The sequence below is a fragment of the Piliocolobus tephrosceles genome, chromosome 9, assembly GCF_002776525.5.
Source record: "Piliocolobus tephrosceles isolate RC106 chromosome 9, ASM277652v3, whole genome shotgun sequence".
Taxonomy (NCBI): domain Eukaryota; kingdom Metazoa; phylum Chordata; class Mammalia; order Primates; family Cercopithecidae; genus Piliocolobus; species Piliocolobus tephrosceles.
In genome coordinates this window covers 71,183,159-71,198,930 of record NC_045442.1, presented here as the reverse complement: position 1 = coordinate 71,198,930, position 15,772 = coordinate 71,183,159, and the positions used below count along the sequence as shown (strand labels likewise).

The window sequence follows — 15,772 nt, the reverse complement described above, 5'->3', positions numbered from 1 at the left end:
AAAAAGCAATGGAAAAAATCCTCTCCTAGAGCCTCCACAAAAGAACATTACTTTGCCCTCACCTTGATTTTAACCTAAGAAACCCATGTTGGACTTCTGACCTACTGAACTGTAAGACAATACATTTGTGTTGTGTTAAGCCACTAAGTTGCTGTAATTTGTTACAGTAGCAATAGAAAACTAATACACACTGGGTGAAAGGTTACTCACCTGCTTTCAAAGTATCGTTGCACAGACTGCTTGTTAATTACAAAAGGGAAAAGGTGCCTTTATAAACAAAGATCTAGCAGATGCCACCTTAACCAACTGATAAAATAAACTCCACCAGTAATGAGACAACCTGAAATTATTTATCTCCTGGTATATCACAAGAAGAAATACACAACATCTCCCATACAGTATTTTTTCTTTTCTTACTTCTTTTTGAGACAGAGTCGCACTCTGTTGCTCAGGCTGGAGCACAGTGGTGCGACCTTGGCTCACGGCAACCTCCGTCTCGCGGATTCAAGCATTCCTTCCATCTCAGCCTCCCAAGTAGCTGGGACTATAGGCACGTGCCACCACGCCCGGCTGATTTTTTTGTATTTTTTGTAGAAACAGGGTTTCGCCATGTTTCCCAGGCTGGTCTCAAACTTCTGAGCTCAAGCAATCCATCCATCTTAGCCTCCCGAACTACTGGGATTATAGGTGTGAGCCACCACTCCCAGACCCCGCTATTCTTGTCAAAAACATTTACTCTGAATCTAATCATGAGGACACAATCAGACAAATACTAATTGTGGGACATCCTACAAGACAACTACCCTAGACTTCAAAAATGTCAATGTCTTCAGAAGCAAAAAGGAGGGAAAACTGTTCTCTATTAAAGGTGACATGACAGCCAAATGCAATATATGATCTTTGGTTGGATCCTGGATGAAAAGTCAAAAGTTGGCCAGGCGCAGTGGCTCATGCCTTTAATCCCAGCACTTCGGGAGGCCTAGGTGGGTGGATCACCTGAGGTCAGGAGTTCAAGACCAGCCTGGCCAACCTTGCGAAACCCCATCTCCACTAAAAATACAAAAAAGTTAGCCAGGCATGGTGGCACACACCTGCAGTCCCAGCTGCTCAGGGGGCTGAGGCAAGAGAATTGCTTGAACCTGGGGGGTGGAGGTTGCAGTGAGCTGAGATCATATCACTGCACTCCAGCCTGGGCAACAGAGTGACACTCCATCTCAAAAAATGTCAAAAGTTATAAATGAGATTTTTGGGGCCATCTGGGGAAATACGGACTGTCAGTTAACACTCATTCAACTGCGAAATTTTTTGCATAATAGTATAGTATATAAGAGAATGTTTTTGATACACTATTAGGTATTTAGGGGTGAAATATAATATTCACCATTTAGTTTCCAACAGTTCAGCCAAAATTATGAACATATAAATGTGCTGTATATATACGCACACCCATGTATAAAAGCATATACATATACACACATACAAGAAGAGAAAGAATGTGGCAAAATGTTAAAATTGGTGAATCTATGTGAAAGAAATACAGTATTTACCGTATTACTCTTTCAATATTTCTGAAATACTCTAATTTTATAAATTATAAAGGTTAGGAGAGAAGTATCTTCCTAGCTCCCTCCATGCCTACCTTTCCCAGGTCCACACACACATTGCCAGGAGTCTACCTGGAACAGCCAATGTTCTTCAGACAGCCAACTCTTCCACCAGCAGATCCTGTTTTCTGCTGCTTTACTCACAACTCAAAGCTCAATAGCTAAAGCTGGGTTTTGTTATAAGACAGAAGTGTCTACAATACTAATTTTGAAAACAAGTTGGTCAAATATCAAATGGGCGTCATCTTTTAATGGCCTTATTACTAGATTTTAATACGTTCTTTTCTCTTCTTACTATTGTTTCTCTTTCCCAATATAATGTTTATGATCTGTTTCTTAAACTTCATCATACCCATAGGGTGCAAGCATGACAGGGAAACCTTGGACAAAAAGCAGGGCTGGTCACATCAGAAACTACTACAGAAACAGTCAAGCTCTGCCTCTGGCTCTCAGCCCATATCACTCTGAACACCCCAGGCAGCCCAGACCAAGGCTCACCTCCTTCCTGCAGGCCTCACTGCTCTCCATATGGCAGCTCACTGACATCAAAGAAGACGGAAGAAATTATCTAAATTCACCAGGCTAGTCCCACTCCTTCCCTTGAACTGTGGAAGAGTCGCTGATATCTCAATTACCTCTCCGGCAATAGTACCTTTTTCCCTGCATGCTAAGATTTTGCAATGCTAAAAAGGGGGGTGAGGAGTGTATACTGGAATAACAGATGGAAGATTGTTAACAACAAAAGACCTCCTTGATGGGGGAAACAAAACTAAAATGTTTGTATACCTATAATAATAATACTGAGGAAGAAAAATTGAACTTGTAAGTAAAATTAGGTTGCTCTTCTGTAACGCCTGTCTAGCTACAGACAGGAAAAGGCCCAGCATGGTTTCTACGTACGCCTACGCTGTTTCTAATAGAAAGGACAAAATAGAGCCAAAACATCTGTTAACCAGTTAAGTTTGTTAATGAAACCAAATTGCAGCTGGTTTATCAAAGATCAAAAGTGAGGCCAATTAGAGAAAGGATGTATGAACAAAGCTGGTTTCTAAAAAATAGTGGCTAAAGAATTCTAAACTCTCCGGCCGGGCGCAGTGGCTCAAGCCTGTAATCCCAGCACTTTGGGAGGCCGAGACGGGCGGATCACGAGGTCAGGAGATGGAGACCATCCTGGCTAACACGGTGAAACCCCGTCTCTACTAAAATACAAAAAAACTAGCCGGGCGAGATGGCAGGCGCCTGTAGTCACAGCTACTCGGGAGGCTGAGGCAGGAGAATGGCGTGAACCCGGGAGACGGAGCTTGCAGTGAGCTGAGATCCGGCCACTGCACTCCAGCCTGGGTGACAGAGCGAGACTCCGTCTCAAAAAAAAAAAAAAAAAGAATTCTAAACTCACTTGTCAAATTAACACAAATCCTTCCTGGATTTTGCTTAGATCACTGATTAGTATTTATTTTGTATCTCTGCAGAGACCAGCCTCATAGTTTAAATCTAGTAACATTCGTTCTAAAACTTTGTCTAGATTGCTCATTTTGCAGAGTTCTCAAAATATCACCTGTCAAAAAACAAAATCAGAAAAAAAACACACTCTACATAATATTACACTAATGAAAAGATTCACTTATATAAGGAAAAAGAATATGTAGTTTGCAACTCTTGGAGACTTCTCTGGTAAAGTGGTTCTGCCCCAAGCAGAGGCACATGTACATTTAGCATTTGACATATCCACTGCCACAACTCCTTCTCTTACATGTACAACTTTCCATCACCACCTGAAGACAGAGAGATAAGCACACCCACTCACAAAAACATACTTCCCTCATGGCCCTGCTAACTCAAAATGTCACAAGCAAATTACATGGCTGACGCATTTGCTAACTTTAATTTGGTGAGCTAATTGATGTTTATGTACTCAGAAACATTAATAGATTGGAGAGATGAAAGTACCTGAGAAGATTCAGGTTCATATTTTAAATGCTAGTGTGATCAGAGAACAGTTTCACCTAATCTACTGTAGTTTAACGCACAGGGCCAAGAAAAGGAAGTTTATAAACAAAACAAAAAGTCAAGAATTTTACAATTAAAACACATTGCTACTGTCATGATAAAACAAACAATGAGTCGGGCGTGGGGGGGCACGCCTCTAATCCCAGCACTTTGGGAGGCTGAGGCGGGTGGATCACAAGGTCAGGAGTTCGAGACCAGCCTGGCCAATATGGTGAAACCCCATCTCTACTAAAAATATAAAAAAATTAGCCAGGCGTGGTGGTGCATGCCTGTAATCCCAGCTACTTGGGAGGCCGAGGCAGGATAATTGCTTTAACCTGGGAGGCAGAGGTTGCAGTGAGCTGAGACCACATCACTACACTCCAGCCTAGGCAAGAGAACAAGGCATCTCAAATTAAAAAAAAAAAAAAAAAAAAAAAAAGGTATTTCTTATATATTAAAAATAAAAGGCTGAGCATGGTGGCTCACACCTGTAACCCCAGTACTCTGGGAGGCCGAGGTGTGTGAACTGCTTGAGCTCTGGAGTTCGAGACTAGCCTGGGCAACATGGCGAAACCCTATCTTTACAAAAAATATAAAAATTAGCTGGGTGTAGTGGTGTGTGCCTGTAGTCCGAGCTACTTGGGGGGCTGAGGTGGGAGGATTGATCATTTGAGCCCAGGGAGGTCAAGGCTGCAGTAAACCATGATTACACAGCTGCACTCTAGCTTGGGCAACAGAATAAGTCTGTCTCAAAAAAAAAAAAAAAAAAAAAAATTAGCCAGACAAGGTGGTGCACACCTGTACTCCCAGTTACTCAGGAGGCTGAGGTGGGAGGATCAAGGATCACTTGAGCCCGGAAGGTCAAGGCTGCGGTGAGCCATGATCAAACCACTGCACTCCAGCCTGGGTAGCAGAGTGAGACTCTGTCTCAGAAAAAAAAAAAAAGATGAAAGAAATAACATACAAAGATAAAACATAAAAGAATATAGGCCTTCATTTTTGAGAAACATTAAAATGTACCATTTGTCAAATAAAGTTTGAAGACAAAGGATGAATAAAATCTTTGTCATTTAAGACAAAATCAGAATAAATCAGCAAATAGTACTTAACTGTTAAATAACTTCAAAGCCATAGAATATAGATTTTCTTAGCACTGAAAGTATCACAAGTGTAGCTGGGAATACAAGAGTAACTCCTGAAAGCTGCTGATCATTCAGGACAGCATCATGTGTGACAGTAAAGGTATCCCAAGTATCAAATCTATCCAAGATCCAAAGAGTTAAAAGAATGTTTAACATTTATTTGAACAATCAAAAATCCTCTTGACATAATGTTTCTACTTTACCTGAAACCCATTTCATTAGAAGTCTAGACAAGTCCCATCTTGATAAAAGCTCAAAAGTGGAACACGCTGTCATGCCTCAGAGTACAATAGAAAGACTCATTCACTCTTCATTTTATCTTTCCCTTGACCCAACTAACTAGTTTGAGACAATTCATGTGCTCTCTCAACAATGTCTCAACAACTGGTACTACCTGCTCACAAAAGCAGTCCTCAGACACTGCCATTCTGAAGAACTTCTGAAGCTTAATTATAAGAAGAACATGAACTGCAATTTTTTTCCTTCCATGACCCTGGAACAGCGAGTATTTGATCCACCTCGTCTTTCACATTACAATAGGTTTCTGTCTGACTTTAGTGATTCTAAAACTGACTTTACTCATACCAATTCCAAAATGCAGGTTATTTTGAAGAGCACATTTTACAATATTTAGAGATTTATTCGATTTTCAGTTAAATACACATAATCAAGCACTCTTCAAGAAAGATGACATCTGCAACACAAAGGATACCAATTCAAAGGAAAACTAAGAAGGTCAACAGACAGGAGGACATTCAGGATCTATAATTAGCAGATAAAAAATACACACATTTCTGCCAAAAAAGATCCAGAGTTGCCTGAGACTATGAACAATTCCCCTAGGGCTGAAAGACTTCTGGAAGCCTGCCACATCAAAGAACAATATGGACTAATGAATGGTCCTTCATAAAGTACAGGCTATTGGAAAAGTCCCAGAACAGATGAGGAGGGTCTGCTTTAGGGCAGGGTTAAGGGGACTGGAGAGGAGAAAACAGAATGGAGAAAACAGAAGAAAGGAAAATCTAAAAATAAACTTATCTAATTCATGGCATCTCTACAAAACAAGCAACTGCTGTAGGATATACATTTATCTTCTATTTATAGAAATATTTCATATTAATAACATTGCCAAAAACCCTAACAAAGTCCCTAAAAGGGGCAGGAGAAATAGAATAAACAACTGAACAAGCCAAGATCACACATGACAAGAGTCCTATGTTTGTCTTTCAACCCCATTTCTGATCATCTGAACTCCTTTTAAAAATCATTTTTGCCGGGTGTGGTGGCTCAAGCCTATAATTCTAGCACCCTGGGAGTCCGAGACGGGCGGATCACGAGGTCAGGAGATCGAGACCATCCTGGTTAAAACGGTAAAACACCGTCTCTACTAAAAATATACAAAAAATTAGCCGGGCGAGGTGGCGGGCGCCTGTAGTCCCAGCTACTCGGGAGGCTGAGGCAGGAGAATGGCGTGAACCCGGGAGGCGGAGCTTGCAGTGAACTGAGATGCAGCCACTGCACCCCAGCATGGGCGACAGAGCGAGACTCCGTCCCCCCCAAAAAAAAAAAAATCATTTTTGTGGCCAGGTGCGGTGGCTCATGCCTGTAATCCCAGCACTTTGGGAGGCCAAGACAGGTGGATCACTAGGTCAAGAGATCGAGACCACCCTGGCCAACATGGTGAAACCCCGTCTCTACTAAAAATACAAAACATAGCTGGGCATGGTGGCGCGCGCCTGTAGTCCCAGCTACTCCAGAAGATGAGGCAGGAGAATTGCTTGAACCAGGGAGGTAGAGGTTGTAGTGAGCCGAGATTGAGCCACTGCACTCCAGCCTGGCAACAGAGCGAGACTCCGTATCAAAAAAAAAATCATTTTTTTTCTTATTGACAGTAATGATATTGACAGTATCACTGTTTTTGTGATTATGTTTATGTTTGAAGGTTTTTTATAAGATTCTAATACACTTATTTCTTCAAGAGAAAAAACATCAAAAGCCCTATTTGATACTGAAAGTGTCCCACCTTCCAATTACGATGACAACCTAGAATGAGAATTCCCACATTATGTACTACACAGGAAACGGACCAAGATTTGATACTTAATAAATTTTATGAAGACATTTTCACTAAAGTGAAATACTAAGGAATTTATTTAAAATGGAACTAAACTGATTTTATAAAAATGCTAAAGCTCAAACGTTCAAATGGAATCTTAGTGCTACAAAGTGCGCAGTGATAACGGAAGTCTCTCTTAGAATATTTGACTTTCCAAAGTCCTTACAATCTGACCTAATTGAGCTTTACTACTTTTAATGAGAAACACTAATACTATCCTTTAGGAGTTCCCTCACCAAGTCAAAGATAAAGTTTTATCTTCGGTGGTTTAATTCATTTCCATATCACCTCACCGAAGAGAGCTTTCTTAAATAAATACAAAGAATTTATGCTAAGGAGCCAGTGTGGTAATACCCAATTTGAATTCTAGACTATCAGAAGATGTGCAATTACATTTCAGAAAGGAAGAAGCCCTTCTATTTTAACTTGCATTGTATTCCTCCTAGCAGTCATGCATCGGAATGATGATGATGTTAAATCTAATTAGACACAGACTTACTACTTTCTCTACTGCCTTTCCTTATTGCTAATATTATAAATAGTATCTACTTTAAAAACCGTAATAAGCTCATGGCATCTACCAAATTTAAAACGCTGGAAATCTATTTGTTGGGGCAAAACTGCTTCTAATCATTTGAAGAACTAGAAGAGATACTTTTACTGTTAATAAAAAGCCACCACAGGCGGAGACGGGGAGATCACGAGGTCAGGAGATCGAGACCATCCTGGCTAACATGGTGAAGCCCCTTCTCTACTAAAAATACAAAAAAATGGCCGGGCGCGGTGGCTCAAGCCTGTAATCCCAGCACTTTGGGAGGCCAAGACAGGCGGATCACGAGGTCTGGAGATCGAGACCATCCAGGCTAACACTGTGAAACCCCGTCTCTACTAAAAAATACAAAAACTAGGTGGGCGAGGTGGCGGGCGCCTGTAGTCTCAGCTACTCGGGAGGCTGAGGCAGGAGAATGGCGTAAACCCGGGAGGCGGAACTTGCAGTGAGCTGAGACCCGGCCACTGCACTCCAGTCCGGGCAACAGAGCAAGACTCCGCCTCAAAAAAAAAAACAAAAAAATTAGCCAGGTATGGTGGCCTGCGCCTGTAGTCCCAGCTATAGTCCCAGCTACTCGGGAGGCTGAGGCAAGAGAATGGCGTGAAGCCGGGAGGCAGAGCTTGCAGTGAGCCAAGATCATGCCACTGCACTCCAGCCTAGGCGACAGAGCGAGATTCGGTCTCAAAAAAAGAAAAAAAAAAAAGCCACCACTGTTGACCAGTGTACTGCCCAGTGGTAAAGAGCTCTGAAGTCAGACCATCTCGTCAGAATCTTAGCTTCACCACTCACTAGCTCTATCAGTGACCCTGGGCAAATCACTTAAGCTTTCAGCTTCATTTTTTCATCTGTAAAATAAGGGTAATAATCTACCTCCCTTGCAGTTATTGTGATGAGTCAAGGAGATAATAAATGTAAAGCACTTGGAATAGTGCCAGCATTTAACACTTACAAAATGTTAGCTATTATTCTTACTATTTTTATTTTGTTTTGCATTTAACGTAACTGCTCAAAAAAATAACCAGAATAACAGCTTCTTTGAAAGTCATGGCCAGGCATGGTGGCTCAGGCCTGTAATCCCAGCACTCTGGGATGCCAAGGCGGGTGGATCACTTGAGATCACGAGTTCGAGACCAGCCTGGCCAATATAGAGAAACCCCGTTTCTACTAAAAATACTAAAATTAGCCGGTCGTGGTGGTGTGTGCCTGTAGTCCCAGCTACTCGGGAGGCTGAGGCAGGAGAATCACTTGAACCGGGAGGCAGAGGTTGCAATGAGCCGAGATGGCACCACTGCACTCCAGCCTGGATGACATAGCGAGATTCCATCTCAATAAAAAAAAAAAGTCATTAGTTAGGGCAGGCATGGGGGCACGGTAGCTCACATCTATAATCCCAGCATTTTGGGAGCTAAGGTGGATGGATCACTTGAGGCCAGGAGTTCGAGGCCAGCCTGGCCAACATTAATGAAACCCCATCTCTACTAAAAAAACAAAAATTAGCCTGGTGTAGTGGCACACATCTGTAATCCCAGCTACTCTGGAGGCTGAGGCAGAAGAGTCACTTGAACCTGGGAAGCAGAGGTTGCAGTGAGCCATGATTGTGCCATTGCACTCCAGCCTGGGTGACAGGAGCGAAACTATGTCTCAAAAAAAAAAAAGAAAGAAAAGAAAAGAAACAAAAAAGAAAAACATGTGATACACACATGGCTTTACATTCTATTTCAGAGGACTTGTGGGATACCCACCCAAGCTCTTTTGTGGATCCTGGGTTAAGAATTTCTATTAAATTTACTTAGTGAGTTTACATGGTTTTAAACTATTAAACCACTTTTAATTTCAAAGAGTAATACATTAGGTTGTAATTTTCTCACATTTTTTATTTATTTATTTATTTATTTTTGAGATGGAGTTTCACTCTTATTGCCCAAGCTAGAGTGGAATGGCGCAACCTCGGCTCACTGTAAGCTCCACCTCCCGGGTTCAAGCAATTCTCCTGCCTCAGCCTCCCCAGCAGCTGGGATTACAGGCATGCACCACCACACCCAGCTCATTTTGTATTTTTTTAAGAGACAAAATTTCTCCATGTTGGTCAGGCTGGTCTCGAACTGCCGACCTCAGGTGATCCGCCCACCTCAGCCTCCCAAAGTGCTGGGATTACAGGCATGAGACACTGTGCCCGGCTGGAAAAAAATGCTATTTTATTAAAGAATACAAACATGTTGCCAAATTTGTTTAAACTGATTTTTATTTATTTTTGTTTTTTAATAATCAAATGATTACTTAATAGAAATAGTCTCCAAATTTCATCAAGTAAAAATTCTAGAAAACATCTCTCAGCTTTCCATGATGCTAACTAAACAATTTAAAGATCAGCATCATAAAAAGAGCAGTAACAATTGCCTGCTAAGCAATAAATTACTCTGCTCTCAATCCTAGATACTTTCAGACATGAATTTTCCTTTAGATTAAAAATACTTGTGTACAGATGCTGCCTGAAAAAAATATAAGGTTAGCAAGAAATGATGGGCAAGGTTAAAGTGAAGGATCAGAAGAGACTGTGGAAAATTTGTACTGACTCATCCATCACAAGTAAAAATAACCCCTGGATCACAAAATTGTTGAAACATACTGCTAAATTGCCTAAAGCTGCCTGAATTAGTCCATGTACCTGTTCATTATAAAACCTTAACATACCTTAGGGTAGTGTATATATTTTAAAAAACAAAGATATCCAATTCCATCAAGAAATGGCTCTATAGTCCCTTAATGAATTTCTTCATAGTATAAGCTTTTATTAAAAAGCTTATACTAAAAATAAAATATTTTTTATTAAAAAATATTTAATTAAGCCTGGGCGCAGTGGCTCACACCTATAATCCCAGCATTTTGGGAGGCTAAGGCAGGTAGATCATGAGGTCAGGAGACTGAGGCCATCCTGGCCAACATGGTGAAACCCCATCTCTACCAAAATACAAAAAATTGGCCAAGCATGGTGGCACGTGCCTGTAGTCTCGGCTACTCTGGAAGCTAGGGCAGGGGAATCACTTGAACCCGGGAGGCAGAGGTTGCAGTGAGCCGAGATCGCGCCACTGCACTCCAGCCTGGCGACAGAGCAAGACTCCATCTCAAAAAAAAATATATATATATATATAAATATGTAATACATACATATATTATACATATTATACATATATGTATTATATATGTATAATATATTTTTAATTAAAAACAGAGGTGCCTGATTTGGCTGTGTCAGACATATGAATTAGGATTTAAGTCGCTTTTTGTATTTTCTTTTAAACAAATGTTATTAAGAAGAAAATTTCATAAGTTTACTTCTTTCTTTATGCCCACATTCTCTCACAGAGGACTAGAGCTTGGTTACACAAACACAACCACCACCTAAGGATCAAATAAATGTAGCAGAAGACTAACAAAATAAAAATACGTTAACAAATAAATGTTGGCTGGGCACAATGGCTCATGCCTATAATCCCAGCACCTTGGGAGGCCGAGGCGGAAGGATGTCTTGAGCCCAGGAGATCGAGACCAGCCTGGGCAACATCGCCAATCCTCATCTTTACAAAAAGTACAAAAATTAGCTGGGCACGGTGGTGAGCACCTGTAGTCCCAACTACTTGGGCAACTGAGGTGAGAGAATCACTTGAACCCGGGAAGCGGAGGTTGCAGTGAGCCGAGGTGGCGCCATTGCACTCCAGCCTTTGAGATCAGCCCATGGAAAGGCAAACCACCAGGTCCTATCCAATTTGTAGGACTAGGTGGTTTGCCTTTCCACGGGCTGATCTAAAGCTCAAATGCTTTAGCTGGGCCTCTACCAGCTTAAGAACTGAGGAAAACAGGTTCCATTTCAAGGGTTCATGGTATCCAAACGAGAGGAGCATAACTTTTCCTAACACGCATGTTTCGATTGTTTCTAAACTGCAGTTAGCCCAGGCAACATGGCAAAACCCCATCTCTACAAAAAATTTAAAAACTTAGCTGGGCATGGTGGCGTACACTGTATTCCCAGTTACTTGGGAGGATCACTTGATCCCAAAACGTCAAGGCTGCAGTAACCCATGAGATAAAACCACCATTTATTTTATTTTATTTTTTTTGAGACAGAGTCTCACTCTGTCACCCAGGCTGGAGTGCAGTGGCGCAATCTTGTCTGCCTCCCGGGTTCAAGGGATTCTCCTGCCTCAGCCTCCAAATAGCTGGGATTACAGGTCCCCCCCCCCCCCCCCAACCATGCCTGGCTAATTTTTTTGTATATTTAGTAGAGATGGGGTTTCACCATGTTGGCGAGGCTGGTCTCAAACTCACACGATTGGCCCACCTTGGCCTCTCAAAGTGCTGGGATTACAGGTATGAGCCACTGCGCCCAGCCAAAACCACCTTTTCTTTCTTCCTTTCATTATCTTTCAGATAGGATCTCACTCTATCACCGAGGCTGGAGTACAATCAAGGCTCACTGCAGCCTCTACCGCCCATGCTCAATTGATCCTCCCACCTCAGCCTCCCAAGTAGCTGGAACTACAGATGTGCTTCACCAAGCCCGGCTAATTCTTTGATTTTTTTTGTAGAGACAGGGGTCTCACTATGTTGCCCAGGCTAGTCTTGAACTCCTGGGCTCAAGCAGTCCTCCCACCCTGGCCTCCCAAGGTGCTGGGATTACAGGCAGGAGCTACTCTGCCCAGCCAAAACCACCTTTCTATCAACAATGATTAATGTTTTGTAACATGTATTAACAAAATTAACTGATATCAATATATCTGCTCACCCAAAAGACAGAGAATAAACCCTCAAACTAGACATGAACGATAAATCACTTTCTGCTGCTCTACTTTGTTTTTAGTTTGGGAAGTAAATACAGTAGCTTTGAAACAAAGAAAAATCTTAACCAAAAACTTAGTGGTAGCAGCAATGTAAGGAGAATTCTGCCATATATTTATAAATACTATAGAAATAACATAAGTCCCAAGAAATCAGGGTATTTTAAAAAGATACTGTATAAGACAAAATAAACATTCACCTATGACACAGACAAGTGGACAATCAAAAATGACTTTAAATTGAAACAAGGGATTTAGGTCACATATTAAAATAACTTCTTAAACACACAGATTATCAGCCAGGCGTGGTGTCTCACACCTGTAATCTCAGCACTTTGGGAGGCCAAAGCAGGTGGATCACCTGAGGTCACGAGTTCAAGACTAGCCCAGCCAACATGGTGAAACCCCGTCTCTACTAAAAATGCAAAAATTAGCTGGGCATGGTGGCATGTGCCTGTAATCCCAGCTACTTGGGAGGCTGAGGCAGAAGAATCACTTGAACCCGGGAGGCAGAGGTTGCAGTGAGCCAAGATTGTGCCATTGCACTCCAGCCTGGGTAACAAGAGCAAGACTCCATCTCAAAAAAAAAAAAAAAGCATAGATTATCACCATTAAAATAAGAAATCTAGCTGGGTGCAGTGGCTCACGCCTCTAATCCCAGCATGTTGGGAGGCGGAGGCGGGCGCATCACTTGGGGTCAGGAGTTTGAGACCAGCCTGGCCAAGATGGTAAAACCCTATCTCTATTAAAAATACAAAAATTAGCCGGGTGTGGTGGCAGGCTCCTGTACTCCCAGCTACTTGGGAGGCTGAGGCAGGAGAATCACTTGAACCCAGGAGGCAGAGGTTGCAGTGAGCCGAGATTGTACCACTGCACTCCAGCCTGCACTCCAGCCTGAGCAACAGAGCTAGATTCTGTCTCAAAAAAATAAGAAGAAGTCTGTAGATTCTTCTTTGAAAATAGTAATAAAGAGAAAAATATACAATGGCCTTCCGTAGATTTCTGAAATATATATGACCCTGCCTGGACGAAGGACGATTAATATTATCCTTCCTAGTCCCTTCAGGCACCAACCAATTAGCAATTAGAGCTTAAAAACAAACCACATGATTGTTCCATTAAATTCTTGGCCAATCAGTGAGGAAGTCCTCAACACAACGCAATACAATATATACATTTTATACAATATATACAAAAGCCTGCTCTAAGGCAAAACATTCAATTTTATCAAACTTCACTCAGAACTTCTGTCCACATAAAACTTAAGCAAAACTGTAAAAGACAAAAGGACAGTAGTGAGAATGCATGAACATTACTCATTTGCTTACCTGGTCTTTCTCATGGGGTAGAAGGCTGACAGGTGGGAGCGAGGATGGGAAAGCACTGGGATACTGAGGTGCCCCTTTGCCATCTAAGCTCCCATAATTGACCCTGTACTGCGGTCCATCTTTCAGTAACCTCCCATTATTCACAGCGCGTTTGGCCCCCAGTCGCAGCCGCTGCTGAAAGGCTGGGTTGTTGGTGGTGCTCGTGAGATCACTTTGACTTCTGAGATACTTCTCTATGTTTTTCAGGGAGGAGCCATTTGGCTCCTCAAGTCCTTCAATTGCTCTCCTTAAAAGTTTATTCCAATCCACATTGCGGAGATCATTACATGATGCTCTAGACCCCTTGGTTGACTTAGGAAAAGTGCCTGGTTTAACTGATGAAAAGCGCCCAGGGTTGTCTGGGTCCTTATAGGAGGCAAGGCCTTTGTTGGTGACTTTGAGAACTGAGCCATCCTGAACACTGAGTTCCAGCTGTTCAGAGACTGTCTTCTTATCCAACCCATGGGAAGTACTGACCGCATGGCAGATTCTCTCTTCAGAGGGCCTTTGCTTTTGCTTTTTTATTTTCTGTATAGCTTCAAGAATCCACTCTGTATAAAGTGGGTTTGCAAGTTTTACCATGGTTGACAAATGACTTCTTCAACACAAAAGTTACCCATAGAGGTTCTCTTTGTATTTAACAGAACTTGCACATTTGAAAGTCATTTACAATTCAACAAATGGACAGAGTATTCCAGACTGTATTAAGCAACATCTTACAAACATCCATCCTTAAGAGCTTCAAAAGCAGACAAACAGGCAATGTTGATGGTTGTCTTATTTTACCAACAGGAAAGACTGCATTCGGGTGAAGAACATCTTTAACTGGGAAATCAAGACCTTAAAGGATAAAAAGAGGGGAAAGACTCTTTATAATGAAGCTTACACAAATAAACTAAAAGATTCTTTAGCATGACTTTTTCAGACACAGAATGACCACAGAAGTAATGACAGGCAGGTATTACATAACATAGCCACAGTGACTATATTTTTCAACAAGAAATTGGGTCACAGTCTGAGAAGAAATTGTTTTTAGAATGTTTCACTTCTCTATATGAAGTCATTTATGAAGTATAATCACATCTAAATTATACATTTAATTATCGTTATTGAAATTAACAAAATTATATGAAAGTGGTTCAAGGTATATGTCTTCCATAAACATAAAATATACATGAAAGAATAAATCTATGATATAAAAAATTTGATGAAAGTACATTAAACTTATTTCAAGAAATCTTGAACTTAAAAAAAAAGAGTAAATAATCCTGCTTTCAGTTAGGTATTGTATTTCCCAAGTCTCATACTAAAAAAACTTCCCATCTAGCTACTTCTATGGAATCACCTCCCCCATCTCTTTAACAGAGGTCTATGATACCCTCTAACCCACAAGTTGGAAAATGGAAAATAATACAGTAACATAACCCTTCACCTTTAAGTAGTAGAGCATTCTAATTATCTTAATACCCAGTGAGCTCATTAAACAGCTCAATACAAAGAAGGTATATACACATCTGATTTCAGGTGGACAGTGGTATTTGTTCTGAGAGATGCCTGGTATATACAAAAACCACCCTAGATCTCCCATCTGGTATTGAGTACATCTACAAAGAGCATACAAGGAGAAAGAGCCTTGGCCTGGGAATTGGGCCAAACCTGAGCTCTAATCTTGGTCTCCAATGATAACACCCACTTCTTAATTCTTTTTATAGTTTAAACTGTACAGAGTGTGCTCATATATAACTTGTCACTTAAACTGCAGAACAACTTTGTGGGTAAACTGAGGCTCGGGAGAAGATGGAATTCACCCAAGGTAAGAGTCAAAACAGATTTAAGGGTCAAACACCATTAATTTTTTTTTTTTTTTTTTTTTTTTTTAGACAGAGTCTCACTCTGTCGCCCAGGCTGGAATGCAGTAGCGCAATCTCAGCTCACTGCAATCTCTGCCTTCTGGGTTCAAGCAATTCTCCTGCCTCAGCCTCCCGAGTGGCTGGGATTACAGGCATGTGCCACCACGCCCAGCTAATTTTTGCATTTTTAGTAGAGACAGAGTTTTGCCATTTTGGCCAGGTTGGTCTGAAACTCCTGACCTCAGGTGATCTGCCCTCCTCAGCCTCTCAAAAATGCTAGGATTACAGGTGTGAGCCACTGTGCCCAGCCAATTCTAAAATC

The 15,772-nt window shown here is 41.5% G+C and overlaps 1 protein-coding gene across 11 annotated transcripts in view; it reads right to left on the bottom strand.

Moving 5' to 3' along the window:
• Positions 1-15,772, bottom strand: part of KAT6B (lysine acetyltransferase 6B) — a 207,744-nt gene that overhangs the window by 176,016 nt on the left and 15,956 nt on the right. For all 11 annotated transcript variants that reach the window (XM_023204894.2, XM_023204892.3, XM_031936188.1 and 8 more), the window contains one exon: positions 13,562-14,440. In XM_023204894.2, the coding sequence (XP_023060662.2) occupies positions 13,562-14,182 (621 nt within the window). In that variant the 5' untranslated portion in view covers positions 14,183-14,440. The remainder of the gene's footprint in view (positions 1-13,561; positions 14,441-15,772) is intronic.